The following is a 12,466-nucleotide window of genomic DNA, read 5'->3' as shown; positions in this document are numbered from 1 at the left end:
GCCTTTGCAGTTTCACTTTGCAGTTTCTAAGATTTCTGCACAGCTTGGATTATATTTAAATCTGTAGATTCTTAGTGATACTTGGGCCACCATAGTCCCATGGCAGCATGTTTATAAATCAATTTTTAGGATGAGTTACTTCTATAGATAGCTAACCTCATATATTTTTATGTCAATTCTTATTCATTAGGTTTATTTTTTGGAGGGTGATATTTTCTGACCTTAGTCCCCAATTCAAGGGAGAAATATTTGGGGCCTTCAGTGCCCTCTACACTGGTGACAAGAGATTTTAAGGCTGTTAGACATGAGCGTAGAGGTACCACTCACTATACTAAAACATCCACATCAATTTTTTATTTTTTATTTTTTATTTATTTATTTTTTCAACGTTTATTTATTTTTGGGACAGAGAGAGACAGAGCATGAATGGGGGAGGGGCAGAGAGAGAGGGAGACACAGAATCGGAAACAGGCTCCAGGCTCTGAGCCATCAGCCCAGAGCCTGACGCGGGGCTCGAACTCCCGGACCGCGAGATCGTGACCTGGCTGAAGTCGGACGCCTAACCGACTGCGCCACCCAGGCGCCCCAATTTTTTTTTTTTTTTAAATGGAGCAAGCTAAAATACTTTTGCAGAAGAGACAGGAAAATCAGTCAGAAAACAGCAAAAAACAAAACAAAACAAATCTTGGTGTCGTAGAACTTAACTATGTGTGACCTTATGGGAAAGGAATTACTTACAGTTGATGCAGAAATTCTCAAGAGGAAAGGAAACCTTCTGTCAAATATCTTAGGAAATGAAAATAAACATTGTATCAGTTCCTCCCCCAGATGATTGTTATTGCGGGTTGACCCATACCCTTTTTGTCTTCTGAAGGAAGGTTTCTCTTGTGGCTTCTGGCATTGATCTCAAGTCAGCTTGGCTAAAGCAGGGCATCTATAAAACAGGCCTGAAGGGCTGTTTGGAAAGGAGGAAATAACTTAATTCAGAACTAAGCATGTTCCAAAATGTTAAAACATGCTATTTTGTGATCAGGCTTCCACGATTCCATTATCCTGGTAAGTCGCCCACATTTGCTTGCCATTGCACGTAACATGGCTTCAGAAACTTGCCAGCAGTCCCTAGATGGAGGCCCTGGCTCAGAGGATGCCAGAGTCTGCATTCTCAACATCTCTAGCATCGAACTTCATTGTCATGTTTCTGGGATTCTTCCATTTTGTTTAGAAAACAGAAGCACTGCATTTTCCTCCCTTGGCCAAAATATCCCTCTTTTGCCTCTACTCCCTTCACCTTTATCCTTTGTCTTTCTCGGCCTTCTGTCCCTCCTCCAGACACGCCATTCTTCAGTGTGATTTCATTGCAAGTGAGGAAGACCTTCTCCCTCAATTCCCGGGGACAAGGATGTAGCGTTTTTCCTTGTGGAGGTGATTTGCACATGTTTTTATTTTTCAGTCTCTGGATTTTGGCCCAAGATAGCATCTTCTTAAGGTACACTTCCAGCAATCAAATGGCAGCCCCCTTACCTAAGTATCAATTAACAGAAGTTCTGCAGAAACTTAAAACATTAGAGAGCTGTCTTGGCATTGGTAAATGTAAAATCCAAATCCTCTGTAGAGAAATGGAAAGAGCTGATAAGTTGCCACAGGTGTTTTTATGTTGAGAACAGGCTAATGTCGATGTCACGGTTCCTTTTCCAGTCCCATATAGAAATCATCCGTGGCCATGCAGCATTCACAAGTGATCCCAAGCCCACAGTAGAAGTCAGTGGGAACAAATACACTGCTCCTCACATCCTGATTGCCACTGGTGGCGTGCCCTCTCGTCCTCAGGAGAGCGAGATCCCTGGTGAGTCTTCTGAAGGCAAATGCTTGTTGGTAAGAGTCAAGGGGAGTTTACTGTTGTCTTCAACCTTACAAGCCATGCCAGGGGATCTGCCTATACCAGTTCTTTCTCTTGGACAAGGCCACACAGCTATGAGAGAAAGTCTCTGCAGAACCTAGATGTAATTGGGGTAAGTGGTAGCTCGTGATGGGGTGAAGAAAGATATTTCTTCCAGCTCCAAACGCATACATACTACAAGTAACACAGGAAGAAAAATCAGCAAAGAGTCTCTTCCTTTCCTTCTCAGCGTGGCAGAGATTGTCATCTGCCTGAATTTGTCACGTGGATTGTTATTTACAAGACAGGTCTTGAGTTACTCTTTTGTTCAAGGGAGTGAAATCTTGTAGGGATGAAACTTAATTACCTATTAAGCCTCTGTGTGCAGTTTTCTTACATAGAGAATTCTAGAATTAAAGTAGTAAGTATTTTCAGGTAGTCATATATGCTCTTGCATTTTGTGCACACAGGGATGAACCATGAACATACTGCCTTATTCTGACATAAGAAACATTGTTCATGTCTTTCTCCCCAACTAGATTATAAGGTCTTTCTGGGTGGTGATCATAGCTTATACATATTCTGTATTCTCCCTGGATTGGCTTCAGAAGACTCGTGACCAATCTGAATTTATATGGGAAATTTTGAGCGTATGTGCATTTATGTGTTTTATTCTCTCTGGGGAGAGGATCCAAAACTTGCCACTGGTTTTTAAAGGGGGTTCATGACTCCCAAAAGGTCAAGAACAACTACCATAAAAGATAGTAAGATGCTGTTCTCAAGTACCTTAAAATTTAGTTGGGAAGATTGGACATAAGCATCCTAATATGAAACAGTCTCCAGGATTGATAAGTCAAAAAAGTAAGGTGTGGAACAGCGTGTGTAGTATGCTCCGATTTGTGTCTTTCTGAAATTTCTGAAAAGGCAGGGAGACTATACACACACTGGAATATCTGTGGAAGGATCCTCTAAGCCCTGTCATGCTGACTCTCTGAGGGTCCTAGAGGTTGAAGGTGGGAAGGACTTCTGCTTTTCACTAGATGCTCTGTTGTGCTTTTTGGATTTTTAAGATACATACATTTATTAATTTAAAACCTGTAATAAAAACAAATGCAAAGAAATAAAAGGTAAGTGTTCCAAGTTTTGTTCTCTTTCTTTCTCTCTTTCTTTCTTTCTTTCTTTCTTTCTAAGTTTTAAATTTTTTTTTTTTCAACGTTTATTTATTTTTGGGACAGAGAGAGACAGAGCATGAACGGGGGAGGAGCAGAGAGAGAGGGAGACACAGAATCGGAAACAGGCTCCAGGCTCTGAGCCATCAGTCCAGAGCCTGATGCGGGGCTCGAACTCACGGACCGCGAGATCGTGACCTGGCTGAAGTCGGACGCTTAACCAACTGCGCCACTCAGGCGCCCCTCTAAGTTTTATTTTTGAGAGAGAGAGAGAGAGGCAGGGGAGGGGCCGAAAGAGAGGGAGACCCAGAATCTGAAGCAAGGTCCACATTCCAAGCTGTTAGCACAGATCCTGATGCGGGGGCTCGAACTCATGAACCATGAGATCATGACCTGGCTCAAGTTGGACACTTAACTGACTGAGCCCCCCAGATGCTCCCCTAGATGGTGTTTTCTAGACAGTGAGCCTTGGGTTGTTCACAGGTGGGACAGATTACTAAGGGATGGCATAAAGCAAAACAACTTACCAGGAAAGGGGCTCACACACTGAGCGGTATATGCTGAGGAAGAGGAAGACCGAAAGAACCAGTGGGTAATAAAGATGTCTTCGAAGGAACCAGTTTTTCCAGCACTGAAGTTCTGGGGGCAAATTCATTAAGCTGAGACTGGAAGAGGGTCAGGGCCAGATTGTGGAGACTTACAGAGTTAAGTGAAGGAATCTATAATTCATGACAACTGGGTCAAATAATGGTTAGCTTATAAATAGGGTAGTGACAAGATCTACGTGATGATTTTAGAAAACTAATCTGACAGTGACTTACAGCGGAGGGAGATCAGTTTAGGAAGCTGTCACAGTAGAATGTACAAGGGGTGAAGACATGGTTACGAAGCCCAGCATTAACATCTGACCTATATGGGAAAAGCTCAGTTCTGCAGACAGTTAACTGAGCCACCGTTCCATGCCAGCATCAGAGAAGAGAACGGGCATAACAGACTCTGAGAAGGGAGAGTCAGGTACTGTATTTCAGGACACATTACAAAAAGCATATTCATCACACCTGAAATCAGGATGTGTCCTTTCATCATGGTGCCTTGAATTTAGCAAAGTGCAAATTTTTTTTTTCTTAAATATTTATTTTTGAGAGAGAGAAAGCTCAGGGGAGGGGCAGAGAGACAGAGAGAGACAGAGGATCTGAAGCAGGCTCTTGTGCTGACAGCAGCAAGCCTGACGTGGGGCTCAAACCCACAAACCGTGAGATCGTGACCTGAGCCAAAATTGGACACTTAACCAACTGAGCTACCCAGGCTGATTAGATATTGTGGCGGACCCTTGAGAGAAGGAATCACAGATTGACAACTTAGGACTTCATTTGGATTATTGGTGGAAGGTGGTCCATTCAACTGGTGAACTTGAGAGAGGGATACGATTGGAACATAAGGTTTAGTTCTAAACGTACTGAGTTTGAGGCAAAGTAGAATTATATGGCAGGGCAGTTAGAAATATGGGACTGGAACTTAGGGAGAAGGTCACAACTAGGATATTTGGAAGTCATCTGCAGTGAGGGAAGAGTTGGTTGAAACTTTTGAAGAAAAATGGAGAAGAGGGTTGAGGCTGAGCCAAGGGGCAGGAGAGCGAAGCAGAGCTGACAGTCTATTCATGACGGCCAAGAAGATCCTAGTTCCTCAGAGAAATGTTAAAGGTGGTTGTTACTGCTCTTTTTTTATTCCTAGACAGAACAAACATGTGCACTCAGGGAAGACTGGGTTGGGAGGTTCCCAAGTAGAAACTTGGATAAAACTTGTTGAAACAGAATGTGATGGCTGAGAAAATGTCCAGGTCCTGTACGAAACGTTGATGTCGTTTTACAAGAGGAAGCTCAGTCTATGTGATCTATATTGCATTTTCCTATATAGGTGCCAGCCTAGGAATTACCAGTGATGGATTTTTCCAACTGGAAGAATTGCCTGGGTAAGTTGGTTTCCTTCCCAACCTCAGTATTCCTTCTTCCTCAGTCTCTCTAGCTAACATTTCTTCTTCCTCCCCTTCCCAACCGTTAAATGCAGGCATTCCTTGAATTGTCTTCTCCTACTTCTCTTTTTACAATTTTGGGTATCTCATCCACTAATACCCCAGTGAACGACTTGGATCTTTCATTGCACTTTTTTGGACCAGAATCAAGTATAGGGTGGTTTTGGAGAATAAATAGTAAAGTCCTAAAATGATCTTCTTTCTTCACCTGGATACAGCATCAACTGATAATGTGTCTCAAGTAACTGATTCTGGTTTCCAAAGCAGCTAGTGCAAAGGGAATCTCCATGAATGAAGGCTTTGTCACTGTCACAAAAAAATAGGTTTTCTGAATTTGTCCTTTATGTGTGTTTGTCCAAAACCTTAGTATACATTTGTCATGGATTTAGATACATAGAGAAAAAAATATACTGAGGAAGATTGTTTCTCTAATTTGAAGAAGCTGCCAGTTGCAGGTTTTCTAGATGGAGGGAGCTTCCTTTCACTCCTGATAAGCAAGGACACGTAGGGGCTGGAGGAGGGACCCTTTTGGCCCAGGGACTGGCCTTTGTCCCCTTCTGAGTAGCACTCACGCTGGAATCAGTATTGCTCAATTCTGCTGCTCCCTCAGTGGTGCTGCCAGTCCAGTTGAGGTCTTAATCCTGTGTTTTTCTAAAGGCCTTCGTGGAGGGTGACTAATGATCCATGTCTATGCCTTTACCTTTAATGATCTGGAGCCACAGTTAATAAGGGGCAGGAGGGCTTCTCTGCAGTTCCATAGCTACAGTGAAAATCTCCCATTGAGATATTTGGATCAGGCCATCTTCTGGCTTTGAGAAAAGCACAGTCTTTTTAGATTTGCTGTCTGCAGGGCATACAACTATGTTAGAGAACAGCTTTTCTTCCCTCACAATCCACCCTGTACTGTTTGGTTTTAGGATTGAATGATGACACATGTGAGAATGTTCCCATAAATGTGGTCATGACTTGTCATGTTTGGGTGATGTAAGTCAATCTAGACTCACCCTCAGAGAAGCTTCTTTATAGATACTTGTCCATTAAAAATTTTTAAATAAATGATTTAGGGGTGCCTGGGTGGCTCAGTTGGTTAAGCGTTGGACTCTTGATTTCAGCTCAGGTCATTATCTCATGGTACACGAGATCGAGCCCCATGCTGGGTGCTGCCCTGACAGTGTGGAGCCTGCTTGGGATTCTTTCTCTGTCCCTCCTCTGCTCATGTTCTCCCTCTCAAAAATAAATAAATATTTTAAAAAATGCTAGCGGGGTGCCTGGGTGGCTCAGTCAGTTGAGCGTACGACTTTGGCTCAGGTCACGATCTTGTGGTTCATGAGTTCAAGCCTTGTGTTGGGCTCTGCCCCTCCCCTCCTCACACTCTGTCTCTCTCTCAAAAATAAACATTAAAAAAAATTTTTTTAATGCTACCAATACAAATTTAATAAATGAATTTATGCATTTTAGAAACAAAAGACTCGGGGAACATAGGAACTGAATGAACAATTTTTTTTTCTTCTTTTTGTAAGAGTCCTTTATCATTGTTAATTTGGTAAGTAAGTAATTGAAGAAAGAACAGATTCTGTAGGTAAGGTACCCTGTGCTATGGGCTGTATGATTCAGTTTTTGCCCTCATTGGGCTTTTTTTTTTAAAGTTTATTTATTCTGACAGAGGGAGAGAAGGAGAATCTCAAGCAGGCTCTGCGCTGTCAGCACAGAACCCGACGCGTGGCTTGAACCCATGAACTGTGAGATCATAATCTGAGCTGAAATCAAGAGCCAGATGCTTAACCAACTGAACCACCCAGGCACTCCCTCATTGCACTTATGGTTGGATGGAGGCCAGGGCATCGACCTGTGGAATGTTGTGGTCCAAGTCATTCCAAGGGCCATAAATGATGAGACATGCTCTGGGAACTTGGAGGATATAAGATCATTTCTGGGGGATACTAAAGTGGTAAAAGGTAGAAGAGAGGTGCCTCTGGGAGCTGAGAGCAAAACACTGAGGTCACAGTTCTCTGAAGAAGCCAGCTTGTTTACACCTGTTTCTTATATGTCCCCTCTGCTTAGAAATATCCTCACTCCTGTAGGAGCTGCTCATCTTTCAGGAATCCAGAGTGTTTTCTGAGTCCTCGACCCTGCACACACTAACTGGTGACTCTGTGCTTTGGCACATGCCGGCACGTGTCTCCCCTCAGGAATTCCTCCAGGGTGGGAGCTGCTACCCACCCCGCCTAGTGCAGTGCTTAACCAAAGTAGTAATAATAAGTGTTTGTGGAAGAAAAATGGGTAAGGGAAAGAACAAGGGGAGGGAAGACCCAAAGAAAGGAGAAGAGATCAAGTACAGTAGAAAAGAGGGAGGTAGCACTGGAAGAAGAACTGTTCATTGGTTTCCAGGCTATGTAGACATTTCTCTTGTCAAATCCTGGGTTGTGAGATAAGCTGACTTGCAACCATTTGGGTTCACACTTCATCCTCTATCTAGATCAGAGCCTTCTGATGGCACAGACTCACGACATGGATACCTTACCATTAGAAGGTGGTAAAGAAGAGTTTCCTTTGTTCTTCCCAGATGGCCTATGTCTTTAAAATTTTTTTTTAATGTTTATTTTTTAGAGAGAGAGAGAGAGGAGTGGGTGGGTGTGTGTGTGTGTGAGCAGGAAAGGGGCAGAGAGAGAAGGAGACACAGAATCCAAAGCAGGCTCCAGGCTCTGAGCTGTCAGCCCAGAGCCCAACACTGGGCTTGAACTCACCAACCATGAGATCATGACTTGAGCCAAAGTCGGACGCTTAACCTACTGAGCCACCCAGGTATCCCCAGATGGTTTACTTCTTATCCAAGCGTTATAATGATGTTCGAGGACTGTGCTTAAAGTGTTCAAGAACTCCAGCCTTGAATGGGATGGCTCCGCACTTACCTTGTAGGCTGCAGCTTGGAAGTACCCTTCGTTGCTCTAGGCCCAGGATCACCTTCACCACTGATTCTGACCCCTGTCAGCATTTATCTAGTGTTTAAGATGCCTTCTTAGACCAAAATTTATGCAGGGAGTCTAGTTTTAATTCAGACCTGACAACTTAAGTGGCTTGTTTTAACTGGCCTTTAACCTATTGCAAAGATTGGTAGAATTGAATAATGATCAAGGAGAAGTTCTGAGCAGGGAAGAATTGTGGTGAGCATGTTGCCAATTTTAGTTTTAGGTGCAAAGGTCCCTCATGAGGTTTCATCTCTAGTGTCAAAGGGTTTTTTTTGTTTTCTCTCTGAAGAAATGAGGCTAAAGAACTTTTAACAACTAACAATCTATTTCCCTTCTACAAAGGGATATTTTCCATGTAAAATTGCCATGTAGTATCCAGGATTGAATCTTGGAGCAGCAAAAGGAAATGAATGGAAACACTGGTGAAGTCTGAATAAAGCCTGGAGTTTAGTCAATAGCAGTGTACCAATGCCAATTTCTTAGTTTGGGTGATTGATACATGGTTATGCAAGATGTTAACTTGTAGAAAAACTGGGCGGAGTGTATACAGGACGTCTCTGTGCTATCGTTTCAAGTTTTCTGTAAATCTAAAACTATTCCAAAATAAGTTTATTTACAAAAATATTAACCCTCTATCTCATTTTAGTCGCAGTGTCATTGTCGGTGCGGGTTATATTGCTGTAGAGATAGCTGGGATTCTTTCTGCCCTGGGTTCAAAGACATCGCTGATGATCCGCCATGATAAGGTAAATTCTGTCCTTTTCCCTTCCCTTTGCTTGATGTTAATCTTTTAAAAGTCCACACTTAAAATATTCTCTTATGTTGTCATTAAATATTAGGGTCCAAAGCATGTGGAGGTTGGTTGGTTTGTTCTGTGTGAAACCACAAAGGAGCTTTTGAGTTGGGCCTCATGTCCTTACCAGTTGCCAGTAGATGATAATGATTTTCATTTCATCAAACTGGTTGGTATTTTTTTCATGAAGTGCTAGATAATATCAGGTGCCTTAGTAAGGAAACATGCAGGCTTAAATATAAATATTAGTTAAATTGAACAGACTCTCGGGTTAATTTCTTATTCTGGAAATCAGTTTCACATGGTCAGGAGGTAGTGTTAGATTATTAACACTCAGTCAAAAAAATTTGCTAAATTCTTTGTATTAAAAGAAAACCTACCAAACCTACATGCATAATTGTGTTCATGGCAGCATTATTCACAATAGCCCAGAGGTAGAAGCAACCCAAGTGTCCATTGACAGACAGATGAATACACAAAATGTGTATATCTGTGCAATGAAATATTTTTCAGCCTTAAAAGGACATTCTGACACATGCTATAGCATGGATGAACTTTGAGGACATCATGCCAAGTAAAATAAACCAGTCACAAAAAGATGTATCTGATGTGATTTCCACTTACATGAGGTATCTAGAGTAGTCAAGCTCAGAAAAACAAAAAGTAGAATGGTGGTTGCCAGGGGTTAGGTGCAGAAAGAAATGGGGAATTGTCTAAGGACAGGAGAAAAGTTTGGGAGATGGGTGGTACAACAAAGTGAAAATACATAACACTACGGAACTGTATCTGTAGAAATGGTTGAGTTGGTAAATTTAATGTCATGTATTTTTTACCACAATATAAAGATAATAATGATAGAGGCAGCTTATAGATCATCTTATTGAAATGTCATTGATAGATGAAATTAAGACCAAGCAAGGTTTTGTGACTATTAATTAGCATCATAACTGAGAGTCAGCTAAGATCTTAGAAAGCCCAGGCCAATACAGTTGACCCTTGGACAACTTGGGGATTAGGGGTGCAGACGCTTTGTGCAGTGGAAAATCTGAGTGTAACTTTTGACTCCCTAAAAACTAATAGCCTCCTGTTAACCTTGACATGAAGCCTTACCAATAACATAAATAGTCAATTACCATATTTCATAAATGTGTTATGTATATATTTTTTAATGTTTTATTTTTGAGAGACAGTGCAAGCAGGGGAGGGACAGAGAGGGGGGGTGAACAGAGGATCCAAAGTAGGCTCTGTGCTGACAGCAGCAAGCCCAATGTGGGACTTGAACTCATGGACTGTGAGATCATGACCTGAGCCAAAGTCAGATGCTCAACTGACTGAATCACCTGGGCGCTTCTTGTATGTGTATTATATATCAAATCCTTAGAATAAAGTATGCTGGAGAAAAGAAAGTGTTACTAACAAAATCATAAGAGAAGGTCACCTGGCTGGCTCAGTGGGTAGAGTACATGTGACTCATGATCTTGGGGTTATGAGTTCAAGCCCCACATTGGGCATAGAGCTTACTTGAAAAGAAAAAGAAAATCCTAAGAGAAAATACATTTACAGAATTGTACTGTAAAAAATCTGCATATAAGTGAACCTATGTAGTCCAAACATGTGCTCAAGGGTCCACAGTTTTTGTCTGCTAAAATGCAGCCTCTGTGTCTTACCTGGTGAAGTGTTACTTTATATTTTTAAATTAATCATGGAAGTACCACTGGATTTTGGTACAGTACTAGAGCTTTCAGAGACCTGGTTTGAGGCAATAGCAAGAGTGTTGGCCTAAGAATCTAGCTGACCTTAACAAGCGTGTGACTTGGGTAAGTCATTTAATGCTTCGAGGACAGGATTTATCAGATCCCTAACCACTCAGATGCTATGGTTCTAATTCTTGATTATTTGAGCAAATAGAAGGAGACAAGGGAAACTGATAACCCAGGTCAACATATACTCGAAGGAACTTTCTCTTTGGCTTTGAGACTTGTCATATAATTAACCCCCAGGAGAATAAGGAAACAAGCTGCAGCAGTTTGCCAATAGAGTGCATAATTCCTGCACTTGGAAAATAGGCTCATTTGCATCTGTACTTGGCCTTCCTGCCCTCCCTAAACCTCAATGCATCAGGCTCATTCTCCCTCTTTTCCCTGTCCTGGTATAACTCCGTTTTAGAACTATCCTACGAATAACTCAAGACCTCCCACCTTTTTTTTTTAAGTTTATTTATTTTGAGAGAGACAGACAGTGCATGTGCATGTGCACGAGTGAGAGGAAGATAGGGAGAGAGAGAATCTTAAGCAGGCTCTGTACTGTCAGCACAGAGCCCAACACGGGGCTCGAACTCAAGAGCCGTGAGATCAGGACCTGAGCCAAAGTCAGACGCTTAATCGACTGAGCCACCCAGGTGCCCCAAAACCTCCCATTTTTACCCTGCCTGGGGTTTGTTGCATGTTGATTATCACGAAGAAATCTCCAAGGCCATGTTCTTGACTCTTTTGCTTAGATAGGAGATTTGGCTAGAGAGATCCTCCCTTAAATCATATCAGAGTGGAAACTGCCCTGGAATACTGAAACAGGAAGGAGAATTTTTGGTCCCGAGATATAATTATGGAAAAGAGGAGCAAGTTTGTGAGGAGAAGGACATGGCAAAGATAGTAGAAGCCTGAAGGTTGCCTGTTTAACTGTAAAACTGGAGTTGGTGAAGTCAGACATAATACAGGCATTGGTGGTGACGTAGGAAAATAGATTAAAACTCTACTTACAATATGGCTGTGAATGAAGAAAGAGATAGGGAGGATACTGATACTTGGCTCCCAAGTTTGTAACATATCTTTTTTTTTTAATTTAAAGCCAAGTTAGTTAATATACAGTGTAATAATGATTTCAGGAATAGAATTTAGTGATTCATCACTTATATATAAGACCCTAGTGCTCATCCCAACAAGTGTCCTCCTTAATGCCCATCACTCCTTTAGCCCATCCTCCCACCCACCTCCACTCCAGCAACCCTCAGTTTGTTCTCTGTATTTAAGAGTCTCTTAATGGTTTGTCTCCTTCTCTGTTTTTGTATTATTTTTGCTTCCCTTCCCTTATGTTCATCTGTTTTTTTTTTTCTTAAATTCCACATAGGAGTGAGATCATATGATATTTGTCTTTCTTTGCCTGACTTATTTTGCTTAGCATAATATATTCTGCTTCCATCCATGTTGCTGCAAATGGCAAGATTGCATTCTTTTTGATCGCCAAGCACTACTCCATTGCGTGTGTGTGTGTGTATGTGTGTGTGTATACACACTACATCTTCTTTATCCATTCATCTGTTGATGGACATTTGGGCTCTTTCCATACTTTGGCTATTATCTATAGTGCTGCTATAAACATTGGAGTGCAGGTGCCCCTTTGAATCATGTAACGTATCTTTAATCAAATTTTATTCCTTTCCCACCACCCATCCCTCTGGTGGCTCTGTTTGTATACAGGTACTTAGAAATTTTGATTCAATTATCAGTTCAAACTGCACTGAAGAGCTGGAGAATTCTGGCATAGAGGTCCTGAAGTACTCACAGGTATGCCCAAGCCCAGGTCACGCTGAAAGCCCTTGGTCATCTGTATGTTGTGAATCACACTTTCTGCTTTTGG

General features: G+C 41.9%; 1 protein-coding gene across 1 annotated transcript in view; it reads left to right on the top strand.

The window, feature by feature from the left end:
* GSR (glutathione-disulfide reductase) overlaps positions 1–12,466 on the top strand; it is a 48,500-nt gene that overhangs the window by 21,291 nt on the left and 14,743 nt on the right. Inside the window, exons 5-8 of the mRNA XM_040490175.1 lie at positions 1,696–1,843; positions 4,960–5,014; positions 8,687–8,786; positions 12,307–12,393. Of these exons, the coding sequence (XP_040346109.1) occupies positions 1,696–1,843; positions 4,960–5,014; positions 8,687–8,786; positions 12,307–12,393 (390 nt within the window). The remainder of the gene's footprint in view (positions 1–1,695; positions 1,844–4,959; positions 5,015–8,686; positions 8,787–12,306; positions 12,394–12,466) is intronic.

Source organism: Herpailurus yagouaroundi, unplaced genomic scaffold (assembly GCF_014898765.1).
Source record: "Herpailurus yagouaroundi ecotype Mexico unplaced genomic scaffold, PumYag 181, whole genome shotgun sequence".
In the NCBI taxonomy this organism is placed as follows: Eukaryota; Metazoa; Chordata; class Mammalia; order Carnivora; family Felidae; genus Herpailurus; species Herpailurus yagouaroundi.
Note: the sequence above shows the minus strand (reverse complement) of the source record. Positions and strands in the feature narration are given on the sequence as shown.